The sequence below is a fragment of the Perca fluviatilis genome, chromosome 7, assembly GCF_010015445.1.
Source record: "Perca fluviatilis chromosome 7, GENO_Pfluv_1.0, whole genome shotgun sequence".
Lineage (NCBI taxonomy): Eukaryota > Metazoa > Chordata > Actinopteri > Perciformes > Percidae > Perca > Perca fluviatilis.
Window position 1 is genome coordinate 18,747,595 of NC_053118.1, and position 26,510 is coordinate 18,774,104.

Genomic DNA, 26,510 nt, shown 5'->3' on the forward strand with positions numbered 1-26,510 from the left:
GACAAATTAACAGGGACTCTCAGGAAGGGAGGGAGGCTGTGTGTGTGTGTGTGTGTGTGTGTGTGTGTGTGTGTGTGTGTGTGTGTGTGTGTGTGTGTGTGTGTGTGTGTGTGTGTGTGTGTGTGTGTGTGTGTGTGTGTTCGTGCGCGCGCGCGAGTGTGTCACGTCATAACGACAACAACCAGTTTGGCTGTAACATTAAAGTTAGTGGCTGTCAGGTAACTGCTTAAGCTTACATTGAAAATGCTAGCGGTTAGCCTGTTGGGTAGCTGAAAAGTCTGTGGGATCTATAAAATCAGTGTTGATATAAGCATCAGTGTTCCTTGAATGGCTTAATTAGCTTCTCTTGTATTGGTGCTCTTTTCCAGGGCATATACTACTCTCAGCTTTATTGTAGCTTTTGGGAAGGGTCAGAGTTATGGTTACAGTATTTAGCAGACACTTGTGTCCAAAGCGACAAAATATAAATCTTACAATAGTTAAAATTAACAGTAAACAGTTTTTAAAGTTGCTAAGCCAATATTAAGCAAAACAGTAATAATAAAAATAATGACAATACAATATCAAATATCAATAATAAAAAATTATAAAAATACCATAAATATACAAATCATAACTCTAAGAATGAATGAATTATTTAAGTGTAAGATCAACAGATAAGTCTTGAGTCCCCTCTTGAAGGATCCAAAATGATCACATGAACGCTGAAACACTAGGCAACTCATTTAGGCGCATATTTTAAGAGGACTGTCTGCAGGGAATTTGTCTGACCAATCACGGTGGGTGTGGGCCGCCTGGCCCAAAAATGCCAGGGCCGATTTTTTTGTCCCAGTCCAGCCCTGACTGGCGTCTTTACTACAGGAAGTCGCCAGATTTGTTGCTAGTCACTTTTGTGAAAAAAAAGTCGCTAAGGGGATCTGAAAAGTAGCTAAGTTGGTAACACTGATTGGTGCTCTGACTGCCACTTCAATTGAAAAGGGACTATATTAAAATTATTGGGCAGGAGGGAGAAAGAGGGCTACATTTCCTGTTAAATTTGTTTTATAAGGAAGCCCTCACCATAAGTATTACTATTTTCTTTAGACCTCCCCCCCAATATCTTAAAATAATACATTTATGACAAACAACAAAACGTGGATGTTGATAATGAAGACATTCTACTTTTAGATTAATAAATAAAGCTGCCTTTTACATTTAAGGAGACACTTTAACACTTTAATCCCTTTTGTATGACACATCACTCTCTCTCTCTTTTATAGGATGCATCATCCATTATAGTCATACAGTCCCAATTTTGAGATATTAGGGGGATTGTATTTTAGCTTTTTTAAGTCAAGAAGAGGGTCTGCTGAAGAAGCTTTTGTAAAAAATCAAATAGGATTTCCTCCCCCGCCCCCCCCAATGCAGGGTGCATCCTGTGCCTCTGTCTGGAAGTGGGTGGTTTCTGTTATTGAGGGAAAACGTTCCTGAACGTGAGTCAGAGAGCGAGACAAAGTAAAACTGTCTCTGTTCCCAGTGTCACTGAGTAGAACTACTTGCTGTGCAGTTGTTGATGTTATTGAGGTAATATTAAGCCTACTGCATCTTGCCAGTGTGGTCACTGCAGTTGTTGTTTACTGTAAGCTGTCTCAACACAGTAGGCTAAGACAGAGCCTGTCTGAGCTACTTGGAATTTCACAATTTTGGTAAGTAGTTAAATTTAAAACTTGAAAAACGTGAAAATATTACATCAGGATGAACAATTTTATCCAAATGTTTATCCTAATTCTGAATATTTTGGTTTGGTAAAGGCCCTAACACGGTCAGTGCTTTTTCCTCTGTTATGTACTGTATCATAATTGTTTGTCAACATACTTAGATTTATTTTATTTAATTTCACTTTCTGTCACTGAAAACAGAAAAGGAAGGAAAAAGAGAATCAAGTCAGATCACATAATGTAATTAAAGCTATAGTGCGTAGTTTCTGCCTCCCCATGAGGAATTCTAACTGTCCATGACCGCATCTAACTGTCCATGACCGATGTGTATTAATATCAAAAAGTTATGCACTGAAGCTTTAATATTTTAACCTTTGATAAGTGAAAATACATACAGTATTTGCCTATTACATATGAGGACATAGTCTCCTCACACGATATATGTCATAAATACATTCAAATCACTTCACTGTTGCAATTCATAGGCGGCGCTAGGCTATTTTTCTAAAAATCTTCTTAGCACCCCTGAAAATAAAATCCTTATTGTGATTTTGTGAAATCGTTAAGTGTTCAAACCTTATTACTTTTGCAAATCTGATTTTAGCAATGGAATAAGATAAATGACGACAGGCTCAGCTCAGCTGTAGCCTAAAGTCAACAGCCTATCTGTGATACCCTGAACGAGGGCGCCTCAGTCAGCCGACTGTTCAGTCTGCGCAAATAACTTTTGGGAATTCGGTCGTCAGAGAATGGCTACTTTCAACCACTGAAAGGGTACGGCTAATGGAGTGAAAATTAAATCTAATCGAATGAACACGTTAAGTAGGCTACAGGTGTAGTATTTGTGGAACCAATCTGTGATCCCTGATCACAATGATGGCAATGATATCTGAATTAGCCTAGCTTATTCACCACGGAGTCCAATTTTGTTGTGCAACATAGTGTGTGTAGCTTATTAGCCTACAACGAGTTTTTAAAGTGTGCTATTAATAGCCTGCCGTAATGGCTTGAGCACCGCTAAAAATATAGCATAGCAGCCTATGCTGCCGTTACCTCCCTACCAGACACTTTATTATTTTTAACTGTCAATGCCAATGAAAAATAAATAATTTGACCTGACGATCATCAGACTCATTCATATCAGAACTGAAACACTGGAACAACAAACCCTGACCCAAAGTCTGTTTCCCCATAGATGGATATACGTTTCTTTTTTTAAAGAAAACAGCCAGGTTCAGGTGAGAAAGTATAAGATAAGCCTTTAACATTATCCCACTGCACTGAACAGCAACCCCATATTCACATATGTTATAAATAGGTGAATGTATAACCTTTGGTAGCCTACACATACATTCTCTGTTGATTAGTCGATTACATTTGCCTTCTGGTTGACAGCACAAAGGAGTGAGGAGAATAGAGAGGGTGAAGGGCAGAGAGAGCAAGATGAAGAAGGTGAGAAAATGGCTAGGTAGCCTATAAGACATATAGTATATAGTAGGACTACTGTGTTTTATTTTCTCTTTTATTTGAAGATTATTTTCTAGTTGATTACAAAATGTTTTGTATGTGATTGCCAGTGACGGAGGCAGGGAGATAGAGGGAGCGAGGAGGATGGAGAGAGAGAGAGAGAAGGATGGAGAGAGAGTGGCCAAAGAGAGGGACCTGGAAGAACCAGGTGAGAAAGTGGACATATATTATACGGGCAAAAACACTTAAAATATTCCATTCACATTATATTTACATATGCATTTCATGGAGGACTAGGCTCTTAAGAAAAAGAGATGTTGGATCGTCCCCATCTGGTTCAGAGGCATTATTAGATTAGATTATTCATCATTTAGCTGTATAACGATATCAGTTTCTATCAATTGTGTAAATGAAAAAGTTGAAAATTAACAGCAGAAAAAAACATGTATAATCCTGTCTAAAAATATGTCAAGGCTTATTTTACCAGTTCACGGTATGTGCAGGGGCGTAGCAAACAATTCTGTGTCCTGTAGAAAGGCATTTTCTATGGGCCCCTCCCTGCATCCACAGCTATTAATTCTAGCATCTGTGCCCTCCTCACATGAGGGCCCTTGGTACTCAGTCCCCTTAGCATTAAGCTTTGTATCAGTAGTAACCCGGTAGTATTTTTCAATGACCGTGCTTCCCTCCCTCATGTCCCCCTGAGTGGGGAGATCTCTGTATTGTGGGTCTGGAAAAAAGCCTCAGATGACGCAAAATGACGATTTTTGCGTCATCTGAGGCTTTTTTGCCCAGAGGCAAAAGACTACAGCCTGTATTAGGAGCCACTTCCGCATAGCCCATAGGGGGTTGGACTGTAGGCTTTTTCCGGAGAATGCCGAGGAAAAAACGAGTGTCAGCCATCTTGAATCCTCGCTTAGCTTCTCAGCAGGAGAAGAAACTGTTCATCCCGACGGAAATTTTAGAACAACAATTATGTGCATTCAAACTACCGCACACGTGTACCACCAGGATACATTGGTACAGATCGGAGAATATGCGGGACACTTTATTACAGACGCAATACTCAACACACTACGCAAGCTTCACCTGCATGGAGACCAGCGGTGGTGCTAGCCGGCCACCTGTTCCACCAATACTGCTTGCAAGTGTCCGCTCATTAAACAAACTGGACTACATCCAACTTCAACGAAACTCCCAACGTGAGTTCAGAGACTGCTGTGTTTTTGTTGTTGTGGAAATATTGCTGTGGACAATCCAGCCTGCTGCTCTGTCACCGGGTAAGACTACTAGTGGAGGTGGGCTGTGTTAGAGCCGTTACAGAGTCAACACATCGGTACGCATACGCGTCCGCAAGGCTACGCATCGCTACGCTTCGGCCGCCATTATGCGTCGATGCGTAGCCAAATGTGCCGTCAAAGTTTTTGATACGCGACGCGCCGATGCGCACAATACTATGCGTTGTCGGTGGGGGCGACACTGCACGTATCATACATTAAAAATATTGAATCAACATAGCTGTGCAATTTCATCAAACATAGGACTACTGATTCACATTTTTTGGTATGTATCAACGTTGTGTGTGTGTAGTCTATGCTGTGTGCCCTCCTCAAGAGGCGAGAGAGAGACCCAAATGTATCTATATATTTTTTAAACCTGCTAAACCATGTTTAAGCGACCTTTTATCAATTTATTGGTCAGTGCTACCCAATCGTAGCATACTGTACTGGTGGGGAAACACGCCAGCATCTGATAAAAAGAAGTCAGCCAGCCAGCTGCTCCCTGACAAGAGCCACTCTCCGGCATAGACAGTATATAAACTTTACTGCGCAGCCTCCAACTGAGAGAGACAACGTAAATGTGACGTGAGCAACATGTCTGAAAGTTGTAAGTCTTCTGGTAGCTGTGCCAAGAGAAATTTCAATCATTCCCAATCTTACAGAGAAGGAGAGTGTAGGTATATGTAAGGAGATAACATGGGCACAGGCTAATTATTGCTAACTAAAATGCTAGTTAACATTAGTAATTAATCCTGAACAGCTCACGTAAGTCAAAACTGCCTGCAAGCTTATCCTGTACTATACGGTAATTCCTCTACTATGTGACACAATCGTTAGCCTATTTTTACTAAAACGTTTGCTACGGAGCCATTATGTGAGATACAAGGTAATGTAGCCTTTTATACATTGTCGTGTTTCTTTAGAACTAAACAATGGACAAATAGAGTCTTTAAACGCTTCAGATGTAAAGTTATTCGCTGTCAAGTGGCGCCAAAATGAATGCTAGTCAGTGGAATGCTAACGGGAGGTGATGGCCAGGTAGCAAAAAAATGGTGCCATAGGAGGTTTGAGTTCTGAAGTGAAGCTTACCCCCTTGTCTCTGGGAAGGTCTGGCTCTGCCGACTGAACACCGTGGAGTATGGAAAGCCAATTTCCATAGTGGAGCACTCTGCTACCCGCTGTTGCATGGGCGGTGTATTGCATTTCACGCATCGCCCGTGATTCTTGGGTCTACTTGCGTCCGCTGTTTAGACTATGAAAGGGAGCGTTTACTCTGTAACGGCCCTTAACCCGGACTGCCGGTGGCAGAAATAGGGTGATTTGTATCCAACTAACTGCTAACTGCTGGTGGAGTTTGTGACTGTAAAATGCCGACCATTCTAGCTACATCCCACGCAAATTTACGGCTGTGTTTGTGATGTTTATACCACAGCCCACCAAGAGCTAATGCTAGTAGCTATGTGTTAGCCTTCTTTTATGGCTTGGTTGAATTCTAATGTAGAATGCGGTCTGTTATTTCTTGTTATACCATGGTCTGTGTGAATACTCAATTCTGATTGGCTGCAGGGTGTTAAAAAGTGATATAGGACACCTACTAAAGGAGTTCGGTGAAACTGACTGTTTACTGTTCTAAATTAATGCGCTACATTAAATCAATAAGGAAATGTGGATTTATTATTTCCAACTCGTCCTCTGAACACCACAGGATGGCGCTAAAACACACAGGTTGCAAGAAGTAAGTTCAAGTTCAAGTAAGTTCAAGTTCAAGTAAGTTCACTGTTCAGGTCGCTGCTTCAGGCTGCGCCGCTGCAGCCGACAGTAACGTTACACATCGCGGATCAAATTCTTCGTAAAAGTCGTTATATTGTTTTGGGGACAATGACATGGCTGGATAGCTAGCTTGTCTTGTTGTTCAACATACTGTCAAATTATTTTTACTGATTGCCAACTGTACACAGGCTGGATAGCTAGCTTGTCTTGTTGTTCAACATACTGTCAAATTATTTTTACTGATTGCCAACTGTACACAATGTTATTGACTTTGGATCTTGCTAGCATAGCGTTAGCTTTCTGGCTCGTAGCTAAACTGAAGGGTTCTACCAGCTGAGCGGACAAAAATATATATATTTCATATTTGCCTAAGGGAGGCAAGTCGTATCTAAGGTTCTTCCTAATTCCTGGTGGAGAGAACAACATTTGCATTGCATAAGAACCTGATGGATGGGAATGATTGTTCCAGGTATTAGTCAAACCGTCAGGCGTAACCAGGGAAACGGAGTTATTGTTTGGATTAACTTTAGATTTCGATTGTAAAACTAATTAAAATATGAACTAATGTTTTAAAAATGTGTTATTTGGCAAGTGACCATGGTATAAGCGGGTTAATGCCCTTCGAGGTGTCCATTGTCAGGTATTAATGGACTTCGGCGGAGGCTGCGCGTCGGACGGTTCACGCCTCGCCGTCGTCCATTAATACCTGACAATGGACACCTCGTCGGGCATTAACCCTTACTTATTACATGGCTTGCTTGAATTCTAATGTAGAATGCGTTCTGTTATTTTCTTGATAACAGACCGCTGCTAAGGATAACACACCGTTGCCATGCAAAAGCAGAGCGTTGCCATGGATGCAGTTCTGTTCACTCTGGAGGACAGCTATCAATCAATCCGCTGAAAGAAGTCCGGATAATTTAGCCTATCAGCTGTGGCAAAAAGTGGGGAAACGTGGAGCAACTTCTGTCCTCAAATTCAAGCAATGACAGCAGATCTGATGAGCGTCTATCGCTAGTATCTTTCTATACCGTCTATGATCGCTAGCTACGCAGTAACAGCCGTAGAGACAACAACGCTAATTAGTTAGCTTACATTGCAACTTGTTTAACGTTAACTTACAGGTGTGTCAACATGCAGCGGCTCTGCAAAAAGGAAACAAGATGAATGAGGACATAAACATCCACATAAATATTCCCAAAGAAGCCATTCACCGTGTCTCACTTCACCGTCAACAGAAATGTTCAGTTTAATGTAAATTAGAGCAGCCGATAGCCCGCTAGCTCACTACAACACTTCAGCTAATGTTGTGTCAATTCCTGCAGTGATTAAAACAGCATCTGGGTCATTTGTCCACCACGGCAACACCCCATAAAATATACGGCAGCTGGTGTTGAGTAATAGACGAAGGATTGCATTAAAAAGCTATATGTCAATGAAAAAGCTACAGAGTTTTTACGTTGCTATGGACGCAGGATTCCAACCGTAGAGACGGAACGGACTATTTTCTCTAGTGGAAGCAATACAATCGTATTTAAATCAATAAACTCCCATTTAAATCAATATTTTGTCAAGTTATTAGTCAAATTATTGATTTATTTGGTAAGTAGCCATGTAATAAGCGGGATAATGTAGAGCGAGGCGGTTGTTATAGCGAATACAACCCCGACAGGGTGATCAGGATCTTGTATCAGCCTCGCTGACTGTTTACTGTTCTATATGAATGCGCTACATTAAATGAATGAATGAATGTTTATTCGGTTACTGAACATTGAACATAATATGTACAGCAAATTCATTAGAAACAAGAGTGGTAACCGAAAAGGTGTAGGCTGAAGCCATGGCTTATTACGCCTACCCTACGCCTACCCTAAATCAAAAAGGAAATACTGTCAAATAATTTTTACTGATTGCCAACTGTACACAATGTTATTGACTTTGGATCTTGCTAGCATAGCGTTAGCTTTCTGGCTCGTAGCTAGCTAAACTGAAGGGTTCTATCAGCTGAGCGGACTATATAAATATCTCCGGTTGCTAAGGGAGGCAAGTCGTATCTAAGGTTCTTCCTAATTCCTGGTGGAGGGAACAACGTTTACATTGCATAAGAACCTGATGGATGGGAATGATTGTTCCAGGTATTAGTCAAACCGTCAGGCGTAACCAGGGAAACGGAGTTATTGTTTGGATAAACTTTAGATTTCGATTGTAAAACTAATTAAAATATGAACTAATGTTTTAAAAATATGTTATTTGGCAAGTGACCATGGTATAAGCGGGTTAATGCCCTTCGAGGTGTCCATTGTCAGGTATTAATGGACACCTGCGCGTCGGACGGTTCACGCCTCGCCGTCGTCCATTAATACCTGACAATGGACACCTCGTCGGGCATTAACCCTTACATAACAGACCGCTGCTAAGGATAACACACCGTTGCCATGCATAGCAGAGCGTTGCCATGGACACAGTTCTGTTCCCACTGGAGCTATCAATCAATCCGCTGAAAGAAGTCCGGATAATGTATCAGCTGTGGCAAAAAACTATATGTTTTAAATGTGTAACACCACTTGAGCCACGGTGAAATGTTTTTTCGTGTATATGGTTGAAATGACAATAAAACACACTTGTTGAGTTGATCGTCTCACTGTCTGTCTGTAAAGGGTAGGTGTGGCTTGGGAGTAGACGCTGAAGCAGTGAAGCAAGTGTATTCTGGGATTTGGTGTCTTTCATCCACATGAGCCAAAAACACATTTTCTGGCTTTTCTCGGCCTAGAAGCAACCAATTTCTAAAAAAGTTTCACATTTCTACTACATAAGTGACCCAATTTAAATATATATTCATCTTTCCAATGGTGAAATATTCCTTTAAGGAAACGCATAGCAGAGCTCCAAAATCAAGAAGGCAGGTAAAGAGAAAAATATATCAGATCCAGTTTTTAGTGCATTACTGATTATTTTTCTCTCATTAGAATGTGATTCATGTATTTATTTCTTTATCTATTTGTCACATTTAGTGTGTGGAACCGCCTCTCCAGAATGTCTCGCAGGTGAGAAAACATTTTGTACATTTTAGCCCTAAAATTTCTGGAATAAGTGAGAGCAGGGGGGTAGCCTACAGGTTGTCAAGGATTACATTTTAAAAGAGCAATAAACAGCTGAAATTATTTTAGGCAAAAGGAATTTATTTATGGATTTTTATCTTTATAATTTGGTGATTAGTTCTGTACTGTTCCAACCGTAAACCTCTACACACCAATGTGATCTTGCATATCTCTGCAGAAGTAACACGTTTATTTTTGATTCTGCTTTACTATACGATCTATGCTTCTCTCTTTATGTAAAATGGCAATGCCTTATTTTCTGTTCTTTTTTAATCAGGTGAATCTAAAGGTGAGAATTGAAAAAGAGGATCTTCACTTAAATATGTGAAACCACCCAGTTTGCTTTATTTGTTGTGATGTCCTCACAGTTAAACCATTTAGAAAATATATAAAACTGCAACAATACATTTATAGCCACAAGGGGGTAGAAGAAATTCAAAAACAAGCTTCTGCACACAGTTTCAGCAGACACAGAGCAACATTACTGTCCCATGTCTTTTGCACACAATTCAGAACTGATATTTCATATGATATGTATCTGGTATTAATACGAGTTTTCTTATTATTCATCTGTCTCTATTTATTGTGATTGAATCTTAAACAATTTGTCAACAAACATGGCATGTCTTTGGTCGAAGCAAACAAGTCCTATTCTTCTGTTACCGAGGGAGGGCTTGTCTCACTGTAAACCCAGATTTAGTTGTAATTAAACTTTTTAGTGCTCACTACTTATTCTCTCATATTTTGTTAAAAACATATTCATTACTAAATCACATTTGTTGTTTGTAATAATCAGCTTAAGTATGCTATGCACAGATCATATTAAGCAGAGATAACTAAGGATGTTTAGTTTCTGTATGTGAGGGGCGGGGTCATTTGAACTGTTCTATCCCAATACCAATACTTTTTACTTGTAACGTCACGATCATTGAATAATTTTGTGATTTTGCCTTTAGTTAGTTGATGATTATGATTATGATAAAATACAGGACAAAGATTTAGGCAAATCTAAATGTTTTAATGTGTTTATGCAAATTGGTGGTGTTACCACAGTGGCGAATTACTTTTTTGCACACATCACATGTGGCAGTGTCCCTATCAGCTGGAGTGAATAAACTCCACACAGCTCTTTCTTTCCGCCATCATCACGGGCTTCTCTCCCTGTTCTGACTCTCCGCTTTCCGCCTCCGGCAGAGCAGGGAGAGAGAGAGAGAGAGAGAGAGAGAGAGAGAGAGAGAGAGACAGATTATATTCAGTTTTGTGTGCACTGTGTCATTCCAGACAAACACATTAAAGTTTTTCCCAATGATAAACCATGGGTAAATAAAGAACTCAAAGTAGCACTAAAAAGGAAAAGGGAAGCTTTTGAACAAGGGAATATGGCCCAGATGAAGGTTGTACAAAGGGAAATAAGGCATTTAACTAATATGTGTAATAATAAATATAAATTACAGATTGAGGCGAAAATGAGGAGTAATGACTTAAAACAGGCAGGGCAAGGGATGTACACAATGATAGGGAAGGAGGTGAGGAGAAGCCACATTAATACAAATGGAGATGATCTGACCCTTGCAAATGAATTAAATACTTTTTATGCAAGATTTGATACATCAGATTTCTCCTCAGAGCGTAATTCTATCAGACAACAACTTAATGGTGGCCCTCCCCTGGTTGTAACAGCTGAGGAGGTGCATAGAATCTTCAAAAAGATTGATCCAAAAAAGGCAGCTGCTCCTGATAAGATCAGAGGAAGGGTCCTAAAGGAGTGTAGGGAACAACTTAGCCCTATATTTGGGCAGCTTTTTCAAATCTCTCTTGACACATATTACATTCCAAAGGCCTGGAAAACCTCACTGATAGTGCCAGTACCAAAAGTGGCAAAACCCTCTGCCTTAAATGACTATCGTCCAGTTGCCCTAACATCAATTGTAATGAAAAGTCTTGAGAAGATTGTCTTAAAACATGTTCTAGGAGATGTGCAAGGGGTGATTGACCCTCTACAATTTGCATACAGGACAGAAAGGAGCACTGATGACGCCCTATTGTACAGTCCCTGACAAAAGTCTTGTCGCTTGTGTACAGATTGACCTGAAGTGCCGCTGACATATATTTCTAATCAAGATGTTTTTACAAGAAATGGCTCATTTTAATCCCAACAGCTTTAGTAATAATGTTTCAGTGCAAAACGAAACTGTCAAAAAGTATTCTAATATTCACAGCTTGGTAAAGCCCATTGAGTAAATTTTTGCAAAGACATAAGTGTTGTCGCCTTGTCATATGAGCTTCACCTGTGACTAATAATGGATCAATTAGGTCTCAGGTGTGTATAAAAACAACCCCAGTACACTAGACCTTCACATCAACTGCAACTAGACCTCTGCAAACATGCCTAAGATTCACCCTGAGACTAAAGTTTTGATTATCAAGAGGCTGAAGACCAGATCCACTGCTGATGTGGCAGACACCTTCAATGTGTCTCAGCGTCAAGTACAGAGGATTAAAATAACATTTGAAGACACTGGAGACGTTTTTGACAAGCCCAGGTCAGGCAGACCCCGCAAGACAACTGCTCGAGAGGACCGTTTGTTGGCTCGAAAATCCAAGGCCAGCCCATTTTCCACTGCAGCAGAGCTCCACGAGACCTGGTCACCTGAAGTCCCTGTGTCAACCAGAACAGTTTGTCGGATTCTGTCTCGAAATGGCCTCCATGGTCGAATCAGTGCCCAGAAGCCAGCACTAAACAAAAGACAATTGAAAAACCGTGTGGCATTTGCCAAGGCCCACAGCCTGCTAAAAGGATGGACGCTGGAAAAGTGGAAGAAGGTGGATTTTTCAGATGAATCTTCTGTTGAATTACACCACAGTCACCGCAAATATTGCAGGAGACCTACTGGAGCCCGCATGGATCCGAGATTCACCCAGAAAACAGTGAAGTTTGGTGGCGGAAAAATCATGGTCTGGGGTTACATCCAGTATGGGGGTGTGCGAGAGATCTGCAGGGTGGAAGGCAACATCAATAAAATACCAAGAAATCTTAGCTACCTCTTATATTCCCAACCATAAAAGAGGCCAAATCCTGCAGCAGGACGGTGCTCCATCACATACTTCCATCTTCACATCAAAGTTCCTCAAGGCGAAGAAGATCAAGATGCTCCAGGATTGGCCAGCCCAGTCACCAGACATGAACATCATTGAGCATATGTGGGGTAGGATGAAAGAGGAAGCATGGAAGACGAAACCAAAGAATATTGATGAACTCTGGGAGGCATGCAAGACTGCTTTCTTTGCTATTCCTGATGACTTCATCAATAAATTGTATGAATCCTTGCCAAACCGCATGGATGCAGTCCTTCAAGCTCATGGAAGTCATACAAGATATTAAATTTGGATCTCACAGCACCACTACTTAATTTGCTGACATGTTTTTGTATTTGCAGTAAATTTGTTCAATTTCGGTATAGGCGACAAAACTTTTGTCTTGCCAAAATTTGACCTTTCTGTCTGTTCTGTTAAATGATAAATCTTTTTTCAGTGAAACTAATTTATTTCAGTGCATTAAACATCATTTGGGAGGGTTTTAGCTTTTCATATGAGCTATTTCTAACACCAATTGATTAATTAAAAGTCAGGTTAATAGCAGGTGTTTCTACAAAATAGATAAGCGAAAAGACTTTTGTCAGGGACTGTATATGCTCCATAATATTTATTGTCACCTTGATCAGGCCAAACGATATGCACGTGTGTTATTTATAGACTTCTCATCTGCATTTAACACCATTAGGCCTCACATTATGATGGAGAGGCTATTGCGGTTGGGAGTGCATAGTGACGTCATCAAGGGATTGAAGTGGTAGAGGAGTATAAATACTTAGGAACAATAATAGATGCTAAGCTATCATGGAATACTAACACGGATGCCATCTATAAAAAGGGTCTGCAGCGATTTTATTTTATGCGGAAGCTGAGACAGTTTAGAGTGGAAAAAGACATGATGGTCCTTTTCTATCTCTCTTTTGTTGAGAGTATTTTGACTTTCTGCTCCATTGCCTGGTACTTGTCTTTGTCAATGGCAAATAAAAATAAATTACACCGGATAGTTAGTATGGCCAGCAAGATTGCTGGACTTCAGTTAAGTTCTTTGACCAAAATCTGTGAATCCAGGGTAGTGAGGAAAGGACAAGCTATTTGCGGTGATGGGCTACATCCCCTATTTCAGGCGTATGAGGTGCTGCCATCAGGCAGAAGATATAGGGTGCCGTCCTTACAAACCAACTGGGCTCGCAAGTCATTCATTCCTACCAGCATTACACTACTAAATAAATTAGGGAAAATAACTTGATCCTTTCTGGCTAACAATACTGCATGTTGGTATAATATTAAAACGCCACTGATGATGATGCACCTTACTGTCGAGCCCATTGGCGCTAATGATATTGCACTTTGCTATTCTTGTATGTATGATGTGTAGATATTTGGGATTGTGTATTGGGGGTGTGTGGGGAGGAGGGAAGGGTTGGTGGTCTTGTGTTGTCTGTTGTTTATGGTCTGTTGTCTGTCTTTTTGATGAGCTGTATGGTGCAAGATGAGTTTCCGAAAGGATCAATAAATGTCTATCTATCTATGATATCGGAGAGAAACTGCAACAAAAGTATCGATCTCATCACGACAGTATAGACCAATACTCATCTTGGTATCGATACTGTCGATATTTAGATCGATACGCCCAGCCCTACTTAAAATCATACTGTCATAGAGGAAAAAAAAACAATGTTTATATTAATTATTTCTGTAGTAGTGATAACTAGCCCAATTTTTTACATTTGTCATGTTTCTTTGCATGTTTAAGCTATAGTGCGTAGTTCCTGTCTCTTTCATGAGGAATTCTAAGTAATGATAACAAAACTGTCGGTGCATCCACATGATACAAGCCTTCTGTGATCGCGCACCACCCCCACCCCTCCTCCACGCAGTTGCTAGTAGCCAAGGAGTACACGGAGTATCAAAAAATACATGATGCACTCTTCAGAAGAGGTAATTATCTTCACTCGATTTTCTGTGCGCGAAAGTCGCCGGAGGACACCAGTTTCTGAACATAGCCATACTGACAAATACAGAGAGAGTTGTGTGGAGCTGATAGTCTTAATTAGCTTTGTATCAACTCATTTGGCAATGGCTTGAATGTAACGGACGTTGATTAATATAAAAAAGTTACGCACTAAAGCTTTAACTCAACATGCTTATTTTAGACAACTTTAGACAACTCCACTATATCTTTACATAGCAAATAGTTGTTTACTGCTCTATTCTGATTATTAAGTACTGCCCTTTTAAGTCAAAAGGCAAATTATTTGCTTCAAGGTGTAATTTGTTTGTTTGTTTGACAAGCTCATTTTCGTCTTATTCACATATTAGCTTCAGAGAAACTGCATTATGTTAATGAAAACAATAATCTGCAAATATAAAGACAAAAAACAAGATATAAAATTCTGTTGACAAGCTTGAATGTTTTAGCAGCATGGTTCCCTGAAAAGCAACGTTTTATACTGTAAACACATTGGGTTGTGAGGAGGAAATAAACTGTAAAAAATGTATTCACTGTCACTGGCATGTGAATGTGTATTTGCGTTTGTGTTTCTCAAATGATTATTATAGCCGGTGATGACTGTGCTGAAATGTGACAAACACAAAATATAAAAAATAAATGTTATCTTTATAAACCTTTTTCATTATGTGTACTTTGACTCATGACTATACTCAAAAAAAAGATATTTGCTGCTTACTTTCTTACTCAACCTTTAGATAACCCTGAAATCTGGAGCTCCTACACCAGACTTGTCAGAGAGACACTTTTTTTTAACAATATTGTAGGTTGTTACAAACTGAACTTCCATAGAGGTTTTATCCAAAATGGCCCCTCTCAGTACTCATGCAGTCATGTCAGCCAGATGGTGGTGCTTTAAGACTAGCTGAAGTCTTGAAAGGGTGGGAGTGAAACAAGAAGAGGAAACAAACTAAATTGGGTGACAAGTGTGATGGAAAGAAACTGATTGTATTTTCCTCAACAACAAGATAGTTCAAATTGAGGCATGTAGAAGAAAATAATCTCTGCCAGTTTAAACCTTTAAGTGTTCTACTCTGAGAGAACATACATTTACATAACAATCACTTTTCAGTATCATCTGATACAGCTAACTGTAGAAGAATTTGTCTTTCATTCAGAAATGCCATTGCATCTTAATGTAGAGATCTTTCCAGGAAACAAAATGGTTGTTTTTATGATAAACATTACATTTTGAAATTGGGAAGTTCAGGAGCTGTGTCATAGAAAGAGACAGCGACAGCTCTTCATTTAAAAATAAAGAATGGCTAAAATTAGGTTAACAGATGCATCATTTTGTTAAGTTTGCCATACATTTTGGAGATTGCTAATTTCACTTCTGTTGTTGAATGTGGGTGTACTGTGAGTACATTAAATTCTGTGGCCAATCATTTCAATATAGTCCCTAATTTCAAACATCCCAGCCATATTCTCATTGAAAAGTTGGAACGCTGCAAAAAGGGGGCTAAAGTGACGTAAACCGTCTCATGGGGAACTGAAAATGTGGGAGAATATATTATTATATATTATACATTTCAAATTTCAGTTTCAAATACCTTCAGAGGAATGACATGAAGTGCAATTCTAAAACAGAATAACTTTTTCATTAGACTGTAACTCTTTCCTGTAGGCATTCAGTGAACACATCTTATACACTTTGTACTTACTGTATACTTTATATTATACATAGTACAAAACAGTACAGAGAAACCAAATCAATCAAATGATGATAAAGACCTAAGCTTGCAATGCATACATACAATTTTTAACATGATGACATGTAATGCTTTGATTGTGTATTTGTGATTGACAAATTTCCCGATGATTGATTGACGGACTGATTAATACAAACAGCTTACAAGATCCATTCATCAGCAGTGATTAACTCATCCAGAAGGATACAATTAATTGTTCCTTCAATCGGCCCGGCAGGTCTTTAAAATGGCTGAACCTGACCATCTCTCATTCAAGGTTGGAGCTTCAACAGATAAACCAGAGGTGAGGACAGACATCCCTGTGACCTTTTTTACTTTCCAGATAAAAAACGGTGTGTGTGGATTCTACAGTTTAGCATTGTATTTTTTCATTTAATGTGTCATTTTCATTTGGTACGTTTTCTGTTTTTTGATTCACAGACTTTTCAACCCAAGCGCATTTCCTGTCATGGGTAACTCAGCGTCCACTGGCTTCATCCTTTCTACTACCAGGAAACTGTCCTGGGGGCGCCAGAAGGAGGAAACAGTCAAGCTGGAGGACTTCTTGACACAACGCGAGGAGAATCGCTGGTTAAAGGAAAGCAGAGTTTATCTGTTGAAATGGTCCACCCCACGCGCAGAATCTGTTACGTGAACCTAGCTCTCCAAGAGAGCGACAGCTTTTATCCAAACAGGGGTGAAATGCTGAACCCTGCTTATGTTGGAGATCAAGGTCCATGAATGACTGACTCACTGTGAACAATTCAGTCTACAACTCAGCAAGAAGATCCTGTCAGTTGGAATGTTTGCAGGAGTAACTGCAGAAAGCCCCAGTGATGACACTGCAACAGGAGAGGTCTGGCATAGAGGGCTTTTTTTTTTTTTACCACAACACTGTTTGGTGTGATCATATGGACAGGAAGTGAGACATCAGTGCAAATTTTAAATGAGATTGGTTCCTTTTTGTGTGAAATGGAAGAAAAAGTGAAAATGTTTCCTTTTTGTGTGCATTTGGTGTGATCTAGTCAAACCGATTGGGTGGAATATAGCCAACGTAAAAATAACATTTATAGTTTCAGATAAAAATCAATTTGAGCAATTATCACACATGCAACACCTCATCACGTTGCTGTAGGCTGAATGAGCAAAGGAAATCCTGTGTTAACATCTCTGCATCTGTGAAACACATGGTGTGAAGGTAGGGTAAATGTAATTTTCTTGTTAAAAATCAACAAAAAAAAATAGATATATATCATTTGCAACGTTTGTGGACTTTTCAAGGAGTTTACATGTCATTGCTTTCAGTCAGCACTTGTTCAGGAATATATTTCATCTTGGTATCACATGGATTGCATATCATCATTTTACATCTTAGCACATTATTGTCAAGGTTATTTCGAAGTAATTTCTTTGAAGCAAATACAGTTTAAGAAAGGTTGTTGGACAAATACATTCAACCTTCCAGCCAACACTGTTTCAGCCTCTTGATTTATTTTTTGTGCATAAATGGGTCCTTGCACTCCGTGGTCTTCTCTGTGTTGTGTTTTATTGTTGTCTTTGTTCAGCTGAATAAGCAGACTAATTAATTCACACACATGGCTGTTCGAGGGTGAAACTCTACTACCAATTCACATTAGACATTTTCAAACTGCCTCTTTTAAACTTAACTTAAAGAAGTGGCCAACAAGTAGTCAGCATTGTCAACATTACATTTAGACACTAATCTTGCTGCCTGCTTTCTGCTCTGCCTGTCTGTACTTCTTGTGCGATGCCTGTGAGGTTTTGTGTTTCATTAGTGTTTAGTCAGGCTAATGTCTGTTGCTTGTTACTGTCCCAGCAATGTTATGTTTGTGTATGTCTATCAAAAATGTATGTCTATGCTATTGTGCCTTGTTTGTTATATGGTCTGAAAGTTTGGCTTGTGTGTGTGCTCCTGTTGATCTTGACAAAATGTTCTTGTCTTTATTTGTATTAGCATTAGTATAATCAACTTTTATTGTATTGGACTAAATCTGTATGTATGATTTTTAGCTTATTTTTTTTTATATTTTTAGAGTGACCTCTTACCACCAGTCCAGGGACAGCAGATGTAAAATAGCATCTTGGCTAATTTGACATTTCTTATATTTTTGAGTGGGCATTGTCTCTGCTCATTATATCTGAACAAAATAAATAAAATAACCTCTCCGTATGAAAAAATATGTTATATAATATGTTATGAGAGTTGTCGGTCGGTGACGATGAGCTCAAGGCGTCTAGGCTTCACGAAGTGGGAAATATGCCTTACAAAAATAAAATTGGAGAAGTCATGATTACTAAAATAAATCAAATATCCAAAGAAGGAAGTGAGAGCATAAGGGTGGCACACCTTGTGACATAGCCAAGGGTCTCAGATGCACAACAAAGATAAGATTTAAAACAAAATTAAATTTATAAGAGCTGATTAGACACTAGTCCATTTCTTATATGTTTATGAAAATAAAACCTGAAAAGTATACAGCTTAAAGGAACACGCCAACTTATTGTGACTTTAGCTCATTCACCGTATCCCCCAGAGTTAGTACCAACACATTCTCACACCCAACTCGTAAAATAAGGACGTTCGGTCAGGAGCCTTTCTCGTTCTTATTGACGTTAAAAGTCTCCTTTTGCGTCTCATGTAAACGTGCTTGGTCGCCACAATTGCCGTCCCTTTTGACGTGCTTGGTCGGGACGGTTGGGTTTAGGAAAGGGTCGTGGGTGGGCGTACGGTTCTGTGACACGCGGGAGGAAAGAAAAAAGCGACTCCAGCAAGCGGGGGAGGATGCCTCACACGCCGGGAGACGGCCGCAGGTGAAGCGCGACAATAACAGAATCGCAGAGGTTGGGTTTAGGAGAAAAACAACGGGGAAAGGACGCCTCAAAAGCCGGGAAACACACACCGGAGACGGGGAAACAAAACGCCAAACGCGGGACGCGAACCCGGGGAAGGACGCCTCAAAAGCCGGAAACACACGCCGGAGACGGGGAAACAAAAACGCCACACGCGGGACGCGAACCCAAGTCTCATCTCCATGCGTGTCGTAACTCTGTCTGACACACTAATTCTCAGAAGGCTAAGCACTGCTACTTGGGTGGAGTGATATTACTCCAACTCCGAGCGAACTCTCTGCTCCTCACCACGGGGCTTCTCAGGTGTAAATCACTCCACCCAAGTAGCAGAAGTAGCAGTGCTTCGCCTTCTGAGAATTAGTTCCCAGTATGTATACGGTTAGAATATGGCTGTGACCTTGTTATTTGTACATGCTGTGACTCAGGGGTGTAGCACAAAATTCTGGGCCCCTTTAGAAAGGCATTTTCTATGGGCCCCTCCCCGCATCCACAGCTATTCATTCTAGCTTCTTTTTGGGCCCTACTCACATGAGGGCCCTGGGTATTCAGTACTCTTTTTGTCCCCAGTCCGACGCCCCTGCTGTGACTATACAAATCACAACATGTAAATAGGAAAATGTTGGCGTTATTTTGTCACTTATTGGTAGCAGTAGGCTAGATGGAGCCGGTTACCTCCAGGATCAGTGCTAAGCTAGACTAGCAGTGGGTGCATCAGACAGAGTTACAACAGGCATGGAGGTGAGAAGGGTATGTAGGGACTTATCTAACTCTGGGGGATACGCTGAATAAGCTAAAGTCCCAATAAATCAGCATGTTCCTTTAAGTGAGAATAGGTCAGAGCACAAAACATGGTTAAAAAAAAAGATTTAAGATCCCCTCCACTTAAAAATGTTGTTATGTCCCCTAAAATGTCTGAGCTTGTATGCTTGTATACTGACCTGTATCTGTGTCACTATAGTGACAAACTCGAGTTTCCCACTAGAGAGGTGTTTTCACATTCCTCTACTAAAAGGGGAGATGTCCGTGCACTTCCCTAAAGTCTGAGATTAAAATATATCCCGGACCAGCTTGATTTGGTATGTCACAGATTTGAAAGCTAATCACTGTCTAATATGCAAAACTCTAAAAGAAACCTGGGCGCCTAGGTAGCTCAACTGGTGGAGCGCCAGCCCATATACAGAGACCCAGTCCTCGACGTAGCGGCCGCGGGTTTAAGCTGTCCTGTCAAAAATAAAAGCTTAAAAATGCCAAAATAAAAAAAAAAGAAAGAAACCTCCAACCTCCAGCTCAGAGCAGACTTGTCAGTACAGAGAGAGCGTCACCGTAGCTGTGTCACCCACTGCCAGAAACAAGCTAACAAGTTAACAAGTTACATAAACAAATATAAGAATGCTAACTACACTTGCCATTTGAATACGTCTGCTGATTTTCCAGAAAAAAAGACGCAAAACTATCGCCGCGGAGCTGTCCTAGCCGCGGAGCTGTCCTAGCTCTAGCGCTCAATGAGGGAGAAAAAGTAGATGTGCTTTCAGCCCTATTTAAAAAATATTTTTTTTACTTCTTCTGAGTTAATATTTCTTGTAATATTAATCATAGCAGAGTATTTTTACATACTTGAAAAGGGGGACTTGATGATTAATCGACTTCCCCAATGTATGTCTAACAAGACAAAAAAAAGAGTGTGTGTGGGGAGCGCGCAGTGTATGGCAGTGTATGTGTGGTGTATAAAAAGTGGAATGGAAACTAGACAAGTCATCTCTCATCAGAGGGAAATGACAGCGGCTCCTGACAAGTCTGAAAATATTTGTCACTTTATTTGCAGGTCTGACCCCGAGAGGACGACATGGACTTTCTCAAGTGGCCTCTGTTTTTTGTGTGCCTTTGCTCTAAGGGTATGGTTCATTTTCTACACTGTATAACCAGTTGTTACCTTTTCAGCTCACAAGAAGTCAATTTAAACAGTCAGCTTTTAGTCTTTCTGTTGTTTTATTATTGGTATTTTATTTTGTGCAAGTCCTTCTCACCACTGCTATCTCTTTGTTACATTTTCCTCTGCATTTTACTACAGGTTCTGAAACTGAAGGCTCATCTTGGACAATTAAGGTGCCGTCCTCAGTAAAAGGTCTCCCTGGATCCTGTGTGGTGATCCCCTGCTCGTTCAACTACCCAGATCCAGGCAGGGTGGTCACTGAATTCACTGGGATGTGGGCCGAGGGGGAACATGAGCTCATCTATCACCCAGACAAGTTAACAGTGAAGCAGCAGTATCGGAGTCGGACAGAGCTGCTGGGAGACATCAGTCTGAAGAACTGTTCATTTAAGATTGATCCCCTTCGACAAAGTGACCAAGGGCCGTTTTATTTCAGGATCGAAATGGCAGGCTATGAAAAGTTTTCTTACAAAGAGAACAGAGTCTCCATTACAATGAGTAAGTAAAATGAACAACTTTTACCAGACTTCTGTAACCGTACAGTTCATTGATTCCTGCATTTTCTCAGAAGTCTCTTTTTAATTCCAGTGTTGCATCAGTGAAAATTGAGAAAATTCAACAATTGTTACTTTCCTGATGTTATTGACTTACCTTTTCTACATCATATGAAATTATATATTTTATTATATATTATATTTGTGCAAACAGTCAATAGTCCAAAGCAATAATAAGAACATGTTTTAACAGCAGTGTTTACCTTGATGGTTTATTTCAGTTGTCTTTGAAAGCTGAGTTTGTAACTATAACTTTAAAAAAAGTCCTTTTGACAATACTACGGAGTTGGTAACAGTGGTCATTTAGGTTTCAATAGTCAATAACTATCTCTCTATCTATCTATAGAGTTTCTCACTTCCTTAATTATGCTATTGTAACTGCCCTCTTCTCACTTTAAATAACTTTGATCAAAACACAGTTGAAACTGTTTCATTTCTCTACAAAGATGTATGACATGGAGGCCAAATGCCCACTTTGAGAATTCCTAAGTGTTCAATCCTGTTACTTCAGTCAACATTTCTCATGATTTGGGATTTTTAAGTTTCCTTCCTTTTTCAATTGTTTTTTTTTAAATATCGAAGCCCATCAGGGCCAATACAACATTTCAAAATACACAACATTGCCCAGTAGACGACGTGATCATCCTTACTTGTAATAGTAGCCTTATGATCTTTGCATTTGCCTATCATGATCTTTCTTGGTGTTACAGGTGTACCAAATCCCATCCAGTTCTCTGTGAAAGAGGAGGTAGTGGAAGGTGATAAGGTGTCTGCATCCTGCTCAGTGTCTCACTCCTGCCCCACCTCTCCTCCTGTCTTCACCTGGAGTCACAAAGGACACACACATGTCCAACCACAGCAGCTTGACGATGGCCAGTGGAGAGCGACATCTACCATAAACTTTCAAGCTACCAGCGCTGATCACAACAAGCCTTTAAAGTGTACTGTAACATACCATGGAGGGCAGCACCAAACAACATCCAGAGACCTCAAAGTAAAATGTAAGTTTATATGGCAGTGTGGCTTTAAACACTGTAACTTAGTAAGTACGTGATACTATTATTATAGAGTATATAGCACTTTTTAAAACCAGGGTTACAACAGGCTTCACAGCTACAAAAAGATGATGAAAAACATTTGAAGGAATATGAAAATTGAATTGAATTGAATCGAATTGAAAAGAATTAGAACGAATCAGGGCAAGGAAATACCAGTGAAGAGAATAAAGATCAAAATTTGAAACCAAACCACACTGAGGCCTACAGTGAAAGATGGGTAGAAATGTTAGTGTGATGATATGTTACATAACCTACTGGATTTAGGTTTTTTTTACCAATGTGGAAGCTTTTTTACCAACACACATACATTCAAATATAGTAGCTTCGAAGCTTCTTAAATCAGGTTTAGTCACTGTCAGAGGATTAACAGTCATCAGGAATCCGTCTGCAATGGAAAAAGAGTATTAGGTTATCTCTTACTGTATATTGGATTAGCTAGCTGCATGAAGGAGCACATTATGTCTGCTTCTCTGTATTTTCTATAGACACATAAAAACCTACTTAACGGCTTTATGAAGTTATTTTGGCCCTTCCCGATTGCTTTTTTACCCATAGAGGCATAGCTCTGCCTGTCCACTACTTTGGTCAAGACTGAAATAGTTCAATAACTAGTGGATGGATTGCCATGACATTTGGTAATCAACAATGGTGGTACCCAGAGGATACATCCATGACTTTGTTGATACCCTGACTTTTCCTCTAGCACCCACATGAGGTGGACATTTAACATTTTGGGCCCTATCTTGCACTCAGCGCAATTGCCTTTGTACACCGACGCATGTATCATTCCTATTTTGCACCCGACGCACAGCGGACTTTTCCCTCCACAGACGCACGTTGGTAAATTAGGGAATGTGTTTGCGCTCCTGGGGGCGGTTCAGCGAAAAGAGAAGGCGTGTTCCGGCGCAAACGTTACTTGGTCCTATTCTGCAGTTTCAGAAAACAATTCCACCACTGACCAGGAAAAACCTGGTCTAAAGTCAGTGGCGCTAGTCTAAAGTCAGTAGCGCGTTATTCAGATGCTATTTTAGGGGCGCATGCTTGGCCATAATGTAGCGTGTGCACAACGCGCATACACTTCTCTCATCTTAATGGATGCAGCAGTTCCCATTTTTGTAAACCATACATAATTACAAAGGACAATATTACTGAAAATGCCCTTCAGGTGTTTGGATAGGTCAGGAGGCACTTACAGTCCTCAAAAAGTCGCAGCATTCTTTGTGGCTTGTTGTGTTTTACACAACATTTCCATGAATCATGGATGTGTTGATGACATAAATGAGGAAATATTAGAGGACTTAAGGAGACGTGATGTTGAACTACGGGCGGGATCTGGTCCTGGAGTAATGCGCGATGCGCTCCCTGATGGAGCGGGTGGACAGAGGTGATGGGGGGAGGAGGAAGGGGCACAACAGGAGCAGGTGGTGCGTTTGAGGGCCCAGCTCCATGGCTGCAGCAATCCTCTCCAGACTTGAGGAGATGCGCCCGAGGGGCCGCAGCCAACCTCGCCACCCGGCCAAGACGGGCATTTATTACTTTTTGCATCTCGCGCCGGCAGCTCCCGCTGGCGTCGCAGGCAGGCAAATCCGCCGTCATAATAGCAATCCGCCATGGAACAAGCGCCCTGCTCTTAAAGGGAATGTGAGATGACGCTCTGATTGGTTTATTGCACGTTACGCCCAAACCACACCCAGCTACTTCAGACCAACCCATTTTAGATTTGCGTCGGGTGCAAGAGTCATTTATCCCGCCGGTATAATAGCAACAGCGCCCGAGATCCGCCCACAAAGCTACTTGCGTTTTGCGTTTCATACTTGTGTTTCAGATCGTTAAAATAGGGCCCTTAGAGTGAATTATCAGCTCAGCTTTGGCATATACTTTGTAAAAGAGTATGCTACAAAATATATTCCACCATGGTATCATGAAGGGTTAATTGTGTGTTTCCATGCAGATGCCCCAGTAAATGTGACGGTTGAGCACAAGTCAGATGTAAAGGAGGGAGAAGCTGTGCGGCTGAGATGCTCCAGTGATGCTAACCCCCCTGCCAGCAGCTATCAGTGGCATAATGAAACTGGTGCTCAGCTGCATCAAGGAAACGTCTACATGCTGCCAAATGTCTCCAGACACACAGGAGCTCTGTACTGTACTGCCATCAATGCAGTAGGACAAGGCAATTCAACCCCTGTGCAGCTTAATGTGTTATGTAAGTAAACAAATGTAAAAATAAAGAGAGAGTTTTCATTTAAATACATATATAAAAAGTAATATAATAAAGGAATACTAACTCATAACTCCATTCCTTGTGCTTACAGATGCCCCTGAGATTAAGACGGCTTCTTCCTGCTCCTCAGAGGCAGATATGGTAAAGTGTGTGTGCATTGCGGAGTCCAAGCCTCCCAGCATGGTCTATTTTGTGCTTTCTGACAGAGTCCTGCCAAGCACCAAGGTAGAGAAACATGGCTTTGTTACCATTGGAACTCTGCGGGCAAAGTTTGGATCTTCTGAGGCTGTCTACTGTCTGGCAAACAACACCCTGGGTAATGCCAACCTCACACTCCCTTTACCTAACAGTAAGGATGTTTTTTATTTTTTATTTTCAGAAGCGCATGACATTCACCTGAAGACTGAAGCAATAAACTTTGTATTGAGAAAGAGTAAAATTACAGTACATGGTTTCTGTTTGGACAGGTAAGATGCAGAATCTTTATATTATCATCGCTTCTGGAGCAGGAGGGATTTTGGTGATGCTTTTAATAACAGTGATAGTTGTTAAAAAACGGTAAGTTATGTTTTTCAAATAAAGCATTGAAATGTGATTGCTGTTAGACATTTAAAAGATGTGTACATAAAAAAAATATAAATGCCATTGTGAACAGACACCAGAAACATACATACATCATTGGGTTTCAGGTTCTTAAACTAAACACCATTATTCTGCCAGCAGGGGGAGGTCTAAGGATGCACCAACACCTCGCATGAACTCACTGAAAACAGATAAAGATGTGGTGCTCCCTCAGTATGCTCCAACAAAAAGGTTTTAGTCATTTACCTCAGTTTAAACAAACATGTCAATGTCAAAAGTGAAACCTTAAAAAATAAAAAAAATCTGCATTCTGTCCTCAGAATAGAAAGGTGCTATGATGAGGTACAGTGCTCTGGCATTTACGTCGATGATCATGTGTATGGCAACATGGAGGTATGTACATTTTTTTTCATTCCTTTATTATTTCCTTACATGAGAGAAGAGAGTGAGTTAATCTTGTTTCCTATACAGACTGACTGCGATGAAACAATATATGCCAACATGTAACATTGTTGAACTCATTTGAGGAACCGCTCCATCTGATGTGGGTCAAGAAAGTTGTACAAAAAATATGCTTTCTTCTGTATATAAGTGCTGTTTTTCCCCTGTAATTCCCACATATTTTTGAAAATAATTCCCTGACTGCTTGTCCGATCAACAGTAACAAATGTGAATGATGAAAAATCACCATTAAACTGCTGTCATTTTTTAGTTACATATATGTTTGATAACTTTTAATTTTCCATCAAATCAATGTATCAGTCACCTAAGACAATACATCTTGCACAAGTCACACCTTTTGAATGTCCTCTTCAGCTGTATCTGTATTTGAATGTACTGTATAAACACATGCATTTTCACAGATTGTATTCATTTATTAATCAAATAAAACAAACTGATAAAGTAAATATATTCAGTGTGTACTCAGGTCAATGTGGAAAAACCCTTGTGTTGCTTCAAAGTGTGTTAATGGTAAATTGACAGGAAGGCAAAGGGGAAGCTTGTCATTAGCTTAGCTGTTAGTACAGAAGTGTTCATCATCACACATTTTAAACAGACACACACCAAACACTGCCCTGTTCTAACCTCACAAGCCTCAGACCTCAAATGATCATCAACTTAAACACAAATTATCTTTGGGAGAAATGGTATTCATCACTTACAACCCTATAGAGGCTGATGAATATACA

The 26,510-nt window shown here is 40.2% G+C and overlaps 1 protein-coding gene across 4 annotated transcripts; it reads left to right on the forward strand.

Annotated features, from left to right (window-relative positions):
• The first annotated feature begins 1,490 nt into the window (after window positions 1-1,490).
• On the forward strand, window positions 1,491-26,228 carry LOC120562035 (myelin-associated glycoprotein-like). Of its 4 annotated transcripts, none has more exons than XM_039805456.1 (10): window positions 1,491-1,685; window positions 20,798-20,867; window positions 21,044-21,403; window positions 22,170-22,460; window positions 24,469-24,720; window positions 24,830-25,087; window positions 25,206-25,296; window positions 25,459-25,551; window positions 25,641-25,713; window positions 25,792-26,228. In XM_039805456.1, the coding sequence occupies exons 2-10, from the start codon at window positions 20,819-20,821 to the stop codon at window positions 25,825-25,827; spliced, it is 1,503 nt and encodes a 500-aa protein (XP_039661390.1). In that variant the 5' UTR covers window positions 1,491-1,685; window positions 20,798-20,818; the 3' UTR covers window positions 25,828-26,228. The 4 variants fall into 4 exon arrangements, with proteins under 4 accessions (XP_039661390.1, XP_039661388.1, XP_039661391.1 ...); XM_039805454.1 differs by lacking the exon at window positions 1,491-1,685 and adding an exon at window positions 17,166-17,302; XM_039805457.1 differs by lacking the exon at window positions 1,491-1,685 and adding an exon at window positions 17,166-17,302 and having other exon boundaries at window positions 25,462-25,551.
• The last annotated feature ends 282 nt before the right edge of the window (window positions 26,229-26,510 follow it).